General features: G+C 49.3%; 1 protein-coding gene across 1 annotated transcript in view; it reads left to right on the top strand.

Annotated features, from left to right (window-relative positions):
- LOC146858952 (uroplakin-3b-like) overlaps positions 1–13,255 on the top strand; it is a 212,169-nt gene that overhangs the window by 71,779 nt on the left and 127,135 nt on the right. The window contains exon 2 of the mRNA XM_085649603.1: positions 663–800. Coding sequence (XP_085505729.1) covers positions 663–800 — 138 coding nt within the window. The remainder of the gene's footprint in view (positions 1–662; positions 801–13,255) is intronic.

Genomic DNA, 13,255 nt, shown 5'->3' with positions numbered 1-13,255 from the left:
TGCAGCGATGCGGTTCCCCTGAGCGACCGAACACAGTGCTGCTTTGTACAGCACACAGTGGCTTTCTACATCTGGGCAGCTTGGAAACATAGAAGTCGGCCACTGACTGCACAAACTTAACTGAATCATAATTGATACTACAAATAAATAGCTCTTGGATCCCGATTTAAACCTTATTTGCTATTCATATTTTAATTATATTGTCATATTTGATTTGATGTTTAATTGTGCATATTTATTGGTATATTGCTTTTTGATTTTTACGGCTGATGCAATAAGTGTGACTTGAAAGCTAGCACCTCTAGAGATTTACCTGTTGAAAGGGTGTAGGGAGATATACATTTTATTATAATCCTCATTCCGCCACAGGAAAGAATAAAAGCACCCGTGAAGGATGTAATCGTACCTATAGAATAGGATACACCCCACTGCAACCATTAAGAGAAGAACCTGGGTAGCTGACACCCAAGAGCATTCAATTAGGGCACGGTTTGGAAAGCCATCGCCTGAAGAGCCAGGCATGCCACACCAATGGTCCATTAGAGGGTATGGAGAAGGTCAAAAGCCGTGACAGAGGGCAATGCAGGTGGCCACATTATTAAGTTCCCTGCAGTTTTGCAGACTGAACTTTCAATTCTCATGATTTCCTTCTAATTTTCCAGCCCCGGGACTCTACCAGCCGCAGATCACGTCACAGGTGTATGGCGGACGGATGACAACTACCACCTTTGCCCTGGACACGCCGACCTGTGTCTTTAATGTGACAGATACCATCTATTTGCTGGTCTCCAATAACAACGGTAAGGCCTGTAAACTCTTCTGTGTCCTTAGTTTTGGAAGCTCTCAGTAGCACCCGCCAGAGTGCTGCTTAGCATTTTACTTCTGGAGTCTTTTGTGAGCATGCGCTTTGGTTCTCATAAAGCAAGCAGCCATACATGGTGTAGAGTGCATTGGTTTCAGGGACACTCTAAGGAGGATGAACACAGATTGCCCGCTAGGAGCATGCGGGCTGTGCTTCAAGCCTTGCTCCGCATCACCCCTTTTCTCAAGCTTCCCTCCTCCCTTGAGAATGCCCTTGTGTCTATGTCACAGTGCTATTTCCCGCTTCCATACAAAAATGGCCTTGTGAACAGGAATGGTGCAAGTGTTTCCAGAGTCGAGGCTAAACACGGAGCATTTTCGGGCCTTTGTTCATTCATTTGCCACCTGCACCAAGTGCCTCTTCCTGAATCCCCCTTTAATTCAGAATGTCTGGTAGCGGCTGTTATCAGTCCTATTGGAAAGCCAGGGCCTGCGCTACATCTTCAGACCTGGTGACTTTCACCAGGAGACGTTGGCCCGAGTCTGCTGGTGAAATTTCAGAGGAAAATCAAGAATTATCAGGAGAACCAGAACCTGGATTAATGATTCTTTTGGTGATCACTAATTTGAAAGGACCCCTCAGGTAGTGTGACCCCCTACTTCCAAGCTATTACAGACAACGTTTCCAGTCCTGCACTTGTGTGTGAACCTAATGCATTCTGTGTGTTGGAGTCTTGGCTTTCTTCCATTAAACTAAGTAGACTAACACACCTGATAACAGTGGGTCTTATTGCGATGTCGGTGGGATTGGGAACCGCCCAAACTTAGGTCGGCGGTTCTGACCGCAGTATTTGAATGCGACTGCTCATAGGGCGATCGGAAATATCAATTTTTCAATGGAAGCTTGTGCGGCGGGGGAAAAGGCCTGCAGCACAAGTTTCCATTGAAAAATAGTTTTTTTCGAACATCCATGCACCATGTGTGGCAGACACCTAAGCGGAGGGCCAGGAGGGAAGGGTGCCCTTCTAGGGGCCCCCAATGTCTCTTTCCAACAGCCTTTCGATGTCGGTTTACATGGAGAACGCATCCTTGCTGTGTTTGTTCTCCCTCCATCATTTGACCATATTGGTGGAGGAAGTGTTCTGACCAAAAGCTCAGTAAATTTATATAGGACTATACTTTAGGGTACAAAGAGTGTGGTTACATAAGCTGATTATGGCAGTGGCTCTGAATGGTGAGGCAAGATCTATATTATAATTCCTGTAATATTCTTTACAGATAGGAAGTTAATGTTAGTTCATATTTGACCAAGGTAAGTGCTGGGTGGCTGATGGGGAAGTTTCCACTCAGTTATGTGTCAGCTTCGGAGAGCCATACAGGCCACATGTTCATATCCTTGGAGGTGAGTCTAAATTGAACACTTTTAAAATAACCTGTGCTATGTACAGCGTAGTCTGAAAAGTGTGTACTATACTATCTTACATTCAGTGCGCAAGTGGACTATCTATTAGTAAATCAAACATGGCTATCAGATGACAGACAGAGCCGCCATCATGCATGAAGGAAATACCACCAGTATATGAAATTATCATGAAGAACAATAGGGCGTGAGGAATCACTCATATGTATGAGGACTCCTTAAACATGTTGGACCTGCATGACTACTCCGCACCCTGAATGCACATTCCTCCTATTAAAATAACCCTTGTTCCCGAACAAATTATCTTTCTACCACACCAAAGTACCTCATTCACATCACATTTCTGTGACTGTCAACAGCCTTAGTCTAAAGTACACACATCTCGTTTTTCTGAGTGCCTTCAATGCACCGGACCTCAACTTTGGGACTAGACAACTCATTATTGGCCTACACAGGATACCTGGTAACAGAGTTTTCAACAACAGGCAACATAACCACATCCTATCTTCTGCCCCTAATGTGGAGGGATCACCAAAATGCACACATGCAAAGTCAGAAAAGAAAGGAGAAGTAACACAATTTTTCCTTTTAATACCTGGTTTCAAAAGCGTTAATCAAAACCCTATCTCACATTTTATGTAGATAGGATTTTGTTTTAAAATGTGTGGGTAGTTGTATGGGAACACCTATGTAACACCCCTTGACGCTAAGTAGTCTCTGCACTGCCTTGCATGACTGTTAGTTAATTTTCAGAGTAAAACAAGCTTTGGTCTGGAAAGTAAATAATAATAAAATTAATTGTGCTGGTTTTCTCACTTTTATGGTGCAAAGCCATTGCAAAATGTTAGTAAATCACCCCTTGAATGTATTATCACCATGGCTTAACTAATGCTTGCTTCCTTACCGATAGCCAATGTAGCTGACTCAAGACAGGTGAAATGTGCTGGAACCTCAAGCGCCTTTCATTAAATGGACTTATTTCTTATTGTCAGACACTGACCTACAGCAAGAAAGATAAAGACAGAAAAGGGAAAAGAAGGAAGAAGCTACAGATAAAAAAAATGACAAAGGGAGAAAACAGCAATACAAAAGAAACTGCAAGAGTGAGATAAAAAGACCGGTGCGAAGGTTGGTGGAAGGAGACGAGTATGGAATCAAGTCTGGGCTGCCTTGGTATTCAGCATCGTGGCATTCAACAGCACTGTGAAGATGGGCTCCTGGGAAAAGCTTTAGGCCCCTGCACTTACGTTTAATTATTTATTTATTTTTACAAATGAAGAACCCAGTGGCCCATGCCAAAGCCTTTACAGTCCTGCCCTAGAACAGACTCTTTGTCTCTGATCCTCTTTCTATCTTTCTATTTAGTTCTTGTCTTCTTGGCCCTGAAATACCAGCTTCATGACCCTGTGCCCATAATTGTCCACCTGATACTTTAAGGAAATCAATATCACAGGTTTTCAATATTTTATATCCAAGTTGTTCTGTCTTCAAATATTCAAGTTTTAATTTATTTTGTCAGGATTTCATTTCATAGGAGATATGGGATCAGGTTTAGGATAAGCTGGGTTGGAGACTTTGGAGAACAAGGTTATGAAAAGTTGTGACACTACCTTGGTGCTGGCTTACAAGGTTTACCCACTTCCTGATTTAAAGACGGTTCCATGGCAGAAAGGGTGAAGCAGGCATTTAAGGGATTAACAAATATGAAAATGAGGCCTCGCAACATATCAGTAGTTGTTGTAACACTCCATATTGTACTAGTTCCCACCTGTTTTTACAACCCTAAAGTTTCTAGTTTTTTTCCCTTTCAGTTCCCTTGCATCCATAGGTTTGCTTACTCTGTTCTGTTGTTGTCTATATGGTTGCAGATATCCTCTCTCGCTTTTGCTTCTTCAGCTCTGGTCTGGTTTAGGTTGAGGTGGTGTCCAGGGATCTCTACGTGGTTTCCTTATCCCAAGGAGGTTTGTCACAGCCACTTCCACCACTTAAACTGCTAAGCCTGAGTCTTATTTGAACTGCTGCTGTATTCCCTCAAACAGTACTCCATACTCACCTGTGGCTTCTTCAGTACAGCATCAAATTCCCAAACTCATGTCATCAAGGCCTTCAATACCGCTCCTGAACCACTCAGAGACCAGTCCATAGTGAACTATCTCCCTTCGCCATCCGTCCCTGGATCACTACTGCTGGCGAGTAGTTCCCCCATCTCTGTACATGGAGATCATAAAGAAGACCGGATCCAAAGTGTTAGCTTCCATTCCACCACAAATCTCTTACCCTCCAATTTATTTGTGTTTTCCAATTATATATATAGAGGTATTTAAATGGCATGCATCTCGCTAGGGTATCATTTAGTACTGAACAACTGGCAAGAGCCTAGGAACCCCATTCAAGATTGTTTTTAATATCGGGCATAATATGAAGGTTCCTATTGTGTAGGGTCATACTGGTCTTCAAAGACCTATGTTTTCGATTACCTTTTAATTGCAGGATAGAAGGTGCAATTCCATCAATGGGGTTGCTGCTACAGACCCTAAGGGGTCCATTAGGATGTAGGGCGGTGGCACCTCCGCGGCGCTGGCGGTGCGGAAAATGCCTTTTTCCGCCCACGAGCAGCGGACATCACACCCGCCATATTAGTATGGTCAAACATAGGCCATTTCCAGACCACCGCGGTGCGACGTGCAATGCCAACAAAGTGTGACCGCCACCGCTGCGGTGGGAGCCAATGGAGACTCACCGCCGTGCAGAATGACGTCCTCCCCGCTCCACAAATTAGGATGACTCAAGCAAGCTGACACACCGCAGCGGAGACACCGCCCAACCAGAGACGGCGGAAGCTCGACAGCGGAGCAGGAAAGCAAAGTCCCGGTCACGACTGCCATGGTCCTAGCTCTACACGTCTTTCCGGTGCTGTACCTGCTACAACACCAGGAACTCATGGACTACCGCGGACGCCGCCGCAGGTACGCAACAACACAAACACAACACACAACACATGGGCTGACACAGGGTCCAAATCCACATCAGACACCCTAGGGGGACAGGGACACATCCACCAGGGCACCCACACATCACCTACCTGCCACAAAGTCACCCCGCTGGATCCTGGACACACAGCTACCGCCACCATGCAGCAATGTCCCGGCCACGTCACCGCAGCGGCGAACACAAGCAAATACATGCGCCCAATGCAGAAGACAGGGACAGTGCCAGGCATGGGCAGGGCACAAAGACCACAGGGCCACACCCCCTCCCACCACACACTAGCACACCCCATGAAGGCACATGCCATGTGCCCCTCCTGTGCACCCCATGCACAACAAGCCAGGGTAATACACACCCTGCACCACACAACAAACAATCATGGAGACACACACTGCAGGAGTGGCTGCACAGGAACACACAACATACAGCACAGTAGCACAGGGCCAGGGAAACGCACACAACGCCACACTCAGAGTAAAATCAATGAGGACAAGCAACAAATGAACACATACAAGGAATTAACATCCAAATGGACACACAGCCTGCACAGTCACACATACATACCACAGACTGACACACACACATACACACCCCACATGCCAACAGCAATGGAGCACAACACATATGGAAACCAAGGTGGCCTGCACACAAATGGAAGGCCATGGAGACACACAAAAAGCATGTGTGCATCACATCAACACAAGGAACAGAGCACAACACCCTCACACCATCAAAGCACACATGGCTGGCACAGTCTGTGAACACAAACCACAGACAGCTCAGTGCAACAACACAGGAAGACAGCAAGGCAAACCACGTATAGGCACAAGGATGAAAGGAAGGCCCTGAAGTCAAACTGTGAACAGCCACACATCCATACAACTACTTCACAGGAGTACACCGGCAGCACTACACACAGGGACCATCTACACACCTCAGGACTGACAAACACCAGTAAGAATCTACACACATACCCCCCTCACACCAGCAGCACACAACACCAGTGCCAACACACTGAAGGCTGGCAATACTTGACAGTCAATACACACACAAACACACACCCTGGGCTCAGCCACAAACATCACACACACAAACAACCACACACCCTGGGCTCAGCCACAAACATCACACACACACACACACATACACACACACACACGCCACCACAAATGTGGAAATAAATACAACAGACAAACACATAGCCCAACAGAAACACACACAGAGACACAACAACAACAGACATGCCCTGTGCAGCTAAACTGGGTAAAGGCAATGGGACCACAGACACAACAGGAGTTTACAACCTCCTCGCTCAGGAACAATGCACAGACAACACACCACAACACACACAAGAAGGGCACCCTCACAGAACAACACAGCCACAGCAAACAAACATTAGATGCACAGGCAGAACAATCACATAGCAAACACAGTAGGACATCGGGGGATGCACACCAGGCAATCACAAGGCAAGATACACACACAGGACAGTATGCACAACAAGCTGTGTGTGCGCACACCAAGCATACCAGACACACACAGACTTCAGTGACAGAACAGCAACCCACACAACACCATACAGCACAGCACAAAGACAACAGCACACCCAGGAAGTGAAGCAAAAACACAAACAGCACACATACATCCAACACAACACCCAGTAGATGCACAAGTCTGGGACACAAAGGTGGAAACAACTTGACCACAGGACTGGTCAGCACACACAGTTGAACTGCATATGACCAACCATGACTGACAAACAGCACCAGAACATCACACATGACCCATTGGGGAAATACCCTGAGTGACACATAGACCCTGGCCAAAGAACTGCACCACAAAGCACAGTATCACAAATGAAGTCATGGGGAGGCACACACACATACAAACCAAGGGGACAGCTCACACCAAAGTGAAGTGTACTGCATGTCAGTAGGGGACATGGCAGGAGTGTACCATACCCAAAGAGAGGGAGTGCAAACCCACAATGGGTAGGCAGCTGAAGCACAGATAGGGGATGGCATGACAACACACACAACATGCCACACAGGAGGCAAGAAGGCACCATGTGACAGCAAGGCATGAGAAAACACAACCACAATGGCAGTTTGGAGCAGCATGTCTGCACAGTCCTCACAAACAGCCACCAGACACATGGATGTGCAACAAAACACAACACTGACTTGCCAGTAACACTATCAGCATACTCACAAGTGACAAAAACAACAAGTAGGAGTCAGACAGAACTGCAAGGACACACCAACACACTACCCAGTGCACAACATCCAACTCACACATGGGCATACAACCACATCCACAGGGATGAACAATCAAAACAACAGACACACAACTCCTGGGTGACACATGTGTGTAGTTGACATTGCAGAGGCATGTACACATCAACACTTCCCACAAACTCACCCCCTTCACACAGCACACTACCTGGCCATCCAAGAGCACAAATGGAAAGTAAGCCATAGGACTAGGATGACTGGCCATCACAAGATGACCACCCACATACCCCACTGGGCACACATAAAGGAAGAACACACATACATGATGACCCTGGACAGCCTGCCTGCAATACTGTGTGCAGAAACCCATTCTGTGCTGGCAGTGACCCCCCCTGACATGTGTACAATAGAGCCAACATGAACTAATCAAGTAAATGACTACTGCTAACCATTCGAAATTGACACCATTGCCACCACAAGTATCTGGGTCAAGAAGAAATGAAGACCCTGTCACCCCTGAAAAAAAGAGAGTAAGTGAGCCCAAACATTGACCATGTTGAAGTGCCACACAGACCATGTGGCACGGTAAACCATTTACACGCAGTAAGGACACTGACAAAATAGACAACAGGAGAAACTGTCTTTATTCACATATTGCACAGATAGGTACAATGAAAAGAGAAGAGCAAGGCACAAGATGCAGAGCATTTCCATGAGAAGCTGCACGGGCAGGGGGCACACAGCAGTGAACGACAAGGCCAGTGGCCAGGACAAAGAGCAGACTGAGTCGATGAGAAGCTGCACAGGCAGGGGGCACACAGCAGTGAACGACAAGGCCAGTGGCCAGGACAAAGTGCAGACTGAGTCCATGAGAAGCTGCACAGGCAGGGGGCACACAGCAGTGAACGACAAGGCCAGTGGCCCGGACAAAGTTCAGACTGAGTCCATGAGAAACTGCACAGGCAGGGGGCACACAGCAGTGAACGACAAGGCCAGTGGCCAGGACAGAGTGCAGACTGAGTCCATGAGAAACTGCACAGGCAGGGGGCACACAGCAGTGAACAACAAGGCCAGTGGCCAGGACAAAGTGCAGACTGAGTCCATCCATGAGAAGCTGCACAGGCAAGGGGCACACAGTAGTGAACGACTAGGCCAGTGGGCAGGGCAAAGTGCAGACTGAGTTCATGAGAAGCTGCACAGGGAAGAGTTCAACACAGCAAAGAGCAACAAGGCCAGTGGCCAGTTCAGGGTGCAGACTGAATCCATGAGAAGCTGCACAGGGAAGAGTCCAATACAGCAAAGAGCAACAGGGCCAGTGGCCAGTCCAGGGTGCAGCCTGAGTCCATGAGAAGCTGCACAGGCAGGGGGTACACAGCAGTGAACGACAATGCCAGTGGCCAGGACAATGTGCAGACTGAGTCCATGAGAAGCTGCACAGGCAGGGGGCACACAGCAGTGAACGACAAGGCCAGTGGCCAGGACAAAGTGCAGACTGAGTCCATGACAAACTGCACAGGCTGGGGGCAAAACACAAGGCCAGTGGCCAGTTCAGGGTGCAGAGTATGTCCATGAGAAGCTGCACAGGGAATGTGTGCAACTGTACCTTTCCATGGTCAGCAACACAGTCAGGGGGCAACAATGTGCAATACAGGTCCACCTGTGTGAAAGAAAGGTGTGTGAGGGTGACTAACACTCAGACTTGGCTGTCAGGCGGACTGGGAGCTGGCTGTGTCTCGGGGACTGTCAGGGCACTTGACGGGGGAGAGAGTGGAACAGCTGAGGTAGAGCTATCAGTGGCTTGGCAAGACAGAGGGCTGCTTGGACCAGGTGGTGTAGTGGCACTTGGAGGTGGAGTCATGCAGACGGGAGACATGGTGTGGCTGGGAGATTGTGGAGGGGTGCCCTTCCACTTTTTGGGGATCCTAAATGGCTTACCTGACTTTGGATCAATGGCAAGTCACTCACCACCACAGCTGCAGCAGGTGCAGGTGCTGGCAGCCCCTCTGGTGATGTGCTGGACCCAGCGCAATGCTTTGCCTGGCTTCGCCTCTGCCCCCCTTCCCCTGTTTACTAGGTGTTACCCCTACAGTGCCCTCCGGCCCCTGCTTCACTAGGCTTGGAATGGGAGTTGAGGTGGTTGGTGATTCTGCCTTGGAGCCCTTCCTTAGTAAGTGCAGCAGTAGGGAAGGTGTTGGATAGCGGAGGGGTAGAAATTACTATTCTCATTCCAGTGAATGCAACAGTAGGGAAAGTGTTGGATAGCGGAGGGGTAGAAATTACTGTTCCCACTCTAGTGAGTGTAATAGTAGGAAAAATGTGGGATAGCGGAGGGGTAAAAATTACTGTTCCCACTCCAGTGAGTGCAACAGTAGGGAAAGTGTTGGATAGCGGAGAGGTAAAAATTACTATTCCCACTCCAGTGAGTGCAACAGTAGGGAAAGTGTTGGACAGTGGATGGGTAGTGAGTGCAACAGTAGAGAAAGTTTTGGATAGTGGCGGGATAAAATTTACTATTCCCACTCCAATAATTGTAAAAGTAGGGAAAGTGTTGGATAGTGGAGGGGTACAATATTACTATTCCCACTCCAGTGAGTGCAACAGTAGGGAAAGTGTTGAATTGCAGAGGACTCATTATCAATATTCTCACTCCAGTCAGTTCAAAATTAAAAACAAACAACATTCTAACAGCAATAAAAATATTTAAAAAATAAAAGACATTAAAAACATATATAAATATGTTAAACATTCAAATATAAATATATTTAATATTTAAAAAAAATAAAAAAACATATAGGTGCCGATTCCGATCCGTTAGAAAAAATTTGCGTACGACTCGTATCCGTATATTTTTACGTACGAATCGGACAAGTGCCCTACAAACGGCGAAGTACGATTCGTACGTTAAAAATACATACGAATAGCGTCGGGAAAAGTGTACGAGAGGGAGACGGACATTTTTACGTGCAAATCGTAAAACAGAAGTCCGAGCGCGCAAGTACGATCCGTACCGCCCGTCCGAATACACAACCGCATTTAAAAGGCCCCGTACGGAGCGAACGCAGTAGCACACATGTACACGGGTAAACTTGTGCCCGGATACGAGTCGTGCAGCCCCCCCTCCCCCCGCATATGTCAGCACCGTACCCCCCGTATGTCAGCACCGTACTCCCCCTCCGCACCGTACCCCAGGACCGTACCCCAGCGCCGCACCTGTACGCGCCATACCCCAGGCCCGTACCCCAGCCCCCCCACCTGTACGCGGCGCACCCCAGGCGCGTACCCCAGCCCCGTACCTGTACACACCATACCCCAGGACCGTACCCCAGCCCCGCACCTGTACGCGGCGCACCACAGGCCCATCTCCCAGCCCCGTACCTGTACGCACCGTACCCTAGGCCCGTACCCCAGCCTCCCAAATGTACGCGCCGCACCTCAGGCACGTACCCCAGCCCCGTACCTGTACGCACCGTACCCCAGCCCCGCAACTGTATGCGCTGCAGCCCAGGCCCGTCTCCCAGGCCCCGTACCTGTACGCACCGTACCCAAGGCCCGTACCCTAGCCCCACACCTGTACGCGCCGCACCCCAGGCGCGTACCCCAGCCCCGTACCTGTACGCACCGTACCCCAGGCCCGTACCCTGCCCCGCACCTGTACGCGCCGCACCCCAGGCGCATACCCCAGCCCCGTACCTGTATGCACCGTACCCCAGCCCCGCACCTGTACGCGCCGCACCCCAGGCCCGTCTCCCAGCCCCGCACCTGTACGCACCGTACCCCAGGCCCGTACCCCAGCCCCCCACCTGTACGCACCGCACCCCAGGCCCGTATCCCAGCCCTGTACCTGTACGCACCGTACCCCAGGACCGTAGTGCCTGTACGCGCCGCACCCCAGGCCCATACCCCAGCCCCGTACCTGTACGCACCGTACCCCAACACCGTACCCCAGCACCCTCACCCAGCATCGCATATGTACAGACCTTACCTACGCGAAAAAGACTCGTACAGAACCAGGACACTGTAAAACAGCACAAGGAGGGTCAATTCGACTCGCACAACACCACAAAACACGTCTACATGACAAAATACATCTCAATGACTGACCTGGCACATCCAAACAGGCAAACAGAGGCCCAAAATCACAACCACCTCTTATAACACACCCACCAAAAATTCAAACCCAGCCACACCCACAAATGGACCAATAAAAAGGGCCCACACACACAACCCATTAACCTTTGCAACAGACCCACTGCTGCCAGACCCCACAGACAAACAACTGCACCTTACTTACACCTTAACTACACCTTAACTTACATACCTTCACACAACCTCCTTCACAAACACCCCCTCTTCACATTCACACACACACTGTCACATTCACACCCACACACCCACAACCATCCACATCCACACCCTACACCATGCCCACAGACAAGAATCCAAAGTTCACAAGGGTGGAGCTGGACCTCCTTGTCAACGAAGTCATCAGAGTCGAGCCACAGCTGTTTGGAACATTGGTCAGACAGACCAGCATAGCCCAAAAAACTAGCCTGTGGCAGAGGATTGTCGATAAGGTGAATGCTGTTGCGCCCATCCGAAGGACCAGGCATGAATGCCAAGCCAGTTGGTACGATCTGCGCAGGGCAGTCAAGCGGAAAATGAACGAGGAATACGCCCAGAGCAACATCACTGGAGGTGGGCTGCCCCGCAGACCCGTACATTACCATCTGGGAGGAGAAGGTGATGGCCCTGCTTCCACCGGTGGGAGTACACGGAGTCGAAGGAGTCGCAGAGCCTGGTGAGTACACAAACTACTTACGTAACATGGGGGCAATGGCATCCACACCCCAAATACACCAAATGCACGCAACTACCCCCAAACCCTCCCCGGACACAACCACACTCAAAAAGCACGCTCATGCCACTAACATGTCCATGCCTCATTCACAAAGCAAGGCCATGCCATGTCCCAGGCTACACGAACCACAAACCCAAGAATGGATGTCCGGGATGCTGGGAGTGTGGGCCTCACAAAACACATTGTGACACTCAGAAACAGACACCAATGCCCTCAGCCCATATGGCCTAGGTACATACCCATGCACCATGCCCAAGGCACAGGGACGGGCAAAGTACTGACAAGGTAGCTGACACTTGGCCCTGCTGTATGCAGCACAAGGCCCTCCTGTGACCACTGTACACTCAAACACCAACTCCACTAGCTCAGATATCTAGCACAGGAACTCACACTCACTGTCATGCCAGCATGCACCATGAGGGGACAGACACATCACCTGAGAGACCCAATGACAAATCACACTACACACAACAGCAGGCCCGGTTACAACCCCCCTTACACAAACACACACCACTGGGGCAGGCAACGGATTCATCCTCTGTCACAATGGACATGTGACACAACAAGATCAATCCATAGCCAAAAAAGCATCCTAGCCACAATTCTACAGGTCAAACACTCAGGAGAACATATCAATCTGTCCCCCGCAACATACCCACCCACAAGTGGACATTGAGAGGAATGCTAGGCACATCCAACTACCTGGAGGAACTGTGCCAACTTGAATATGTCTGAAACATGGATGTCGCATGAAACAGCATTGACATTGTCTCTCTCTTACACACAGGGCAACGTCATGGATCTCCCTCCAACAATGGGGGGAACAATCACAGTCCCAGGCTCGGCGTGAAGATGATCCCACCGGCAGCGACGACTCTCACCACTCCGTGGATGACCCCGACCAACCTGGACCCTCTGGTGCCCAAGCCCCTGCAGCACCTGCTTCAGGTACAT

The sequence above is a fragment of the Triturus cristatus genome, chromosome 3_2 (genome assembly GCF_964204655.1).
Source record: "Triturus cristatus chromosome 3_2, aTriCri1.1, whole genome shotgun sequence".
Classification (NCBI taxonomy): Eukaryota; Metazoa; Chordata; class Amphibia; order Caudata; family Salamandridae; genus Triturus; species Triturus cristatus.
This window is presented reverse-complemented; position numbering and strand designations above follow the sequence as displayed.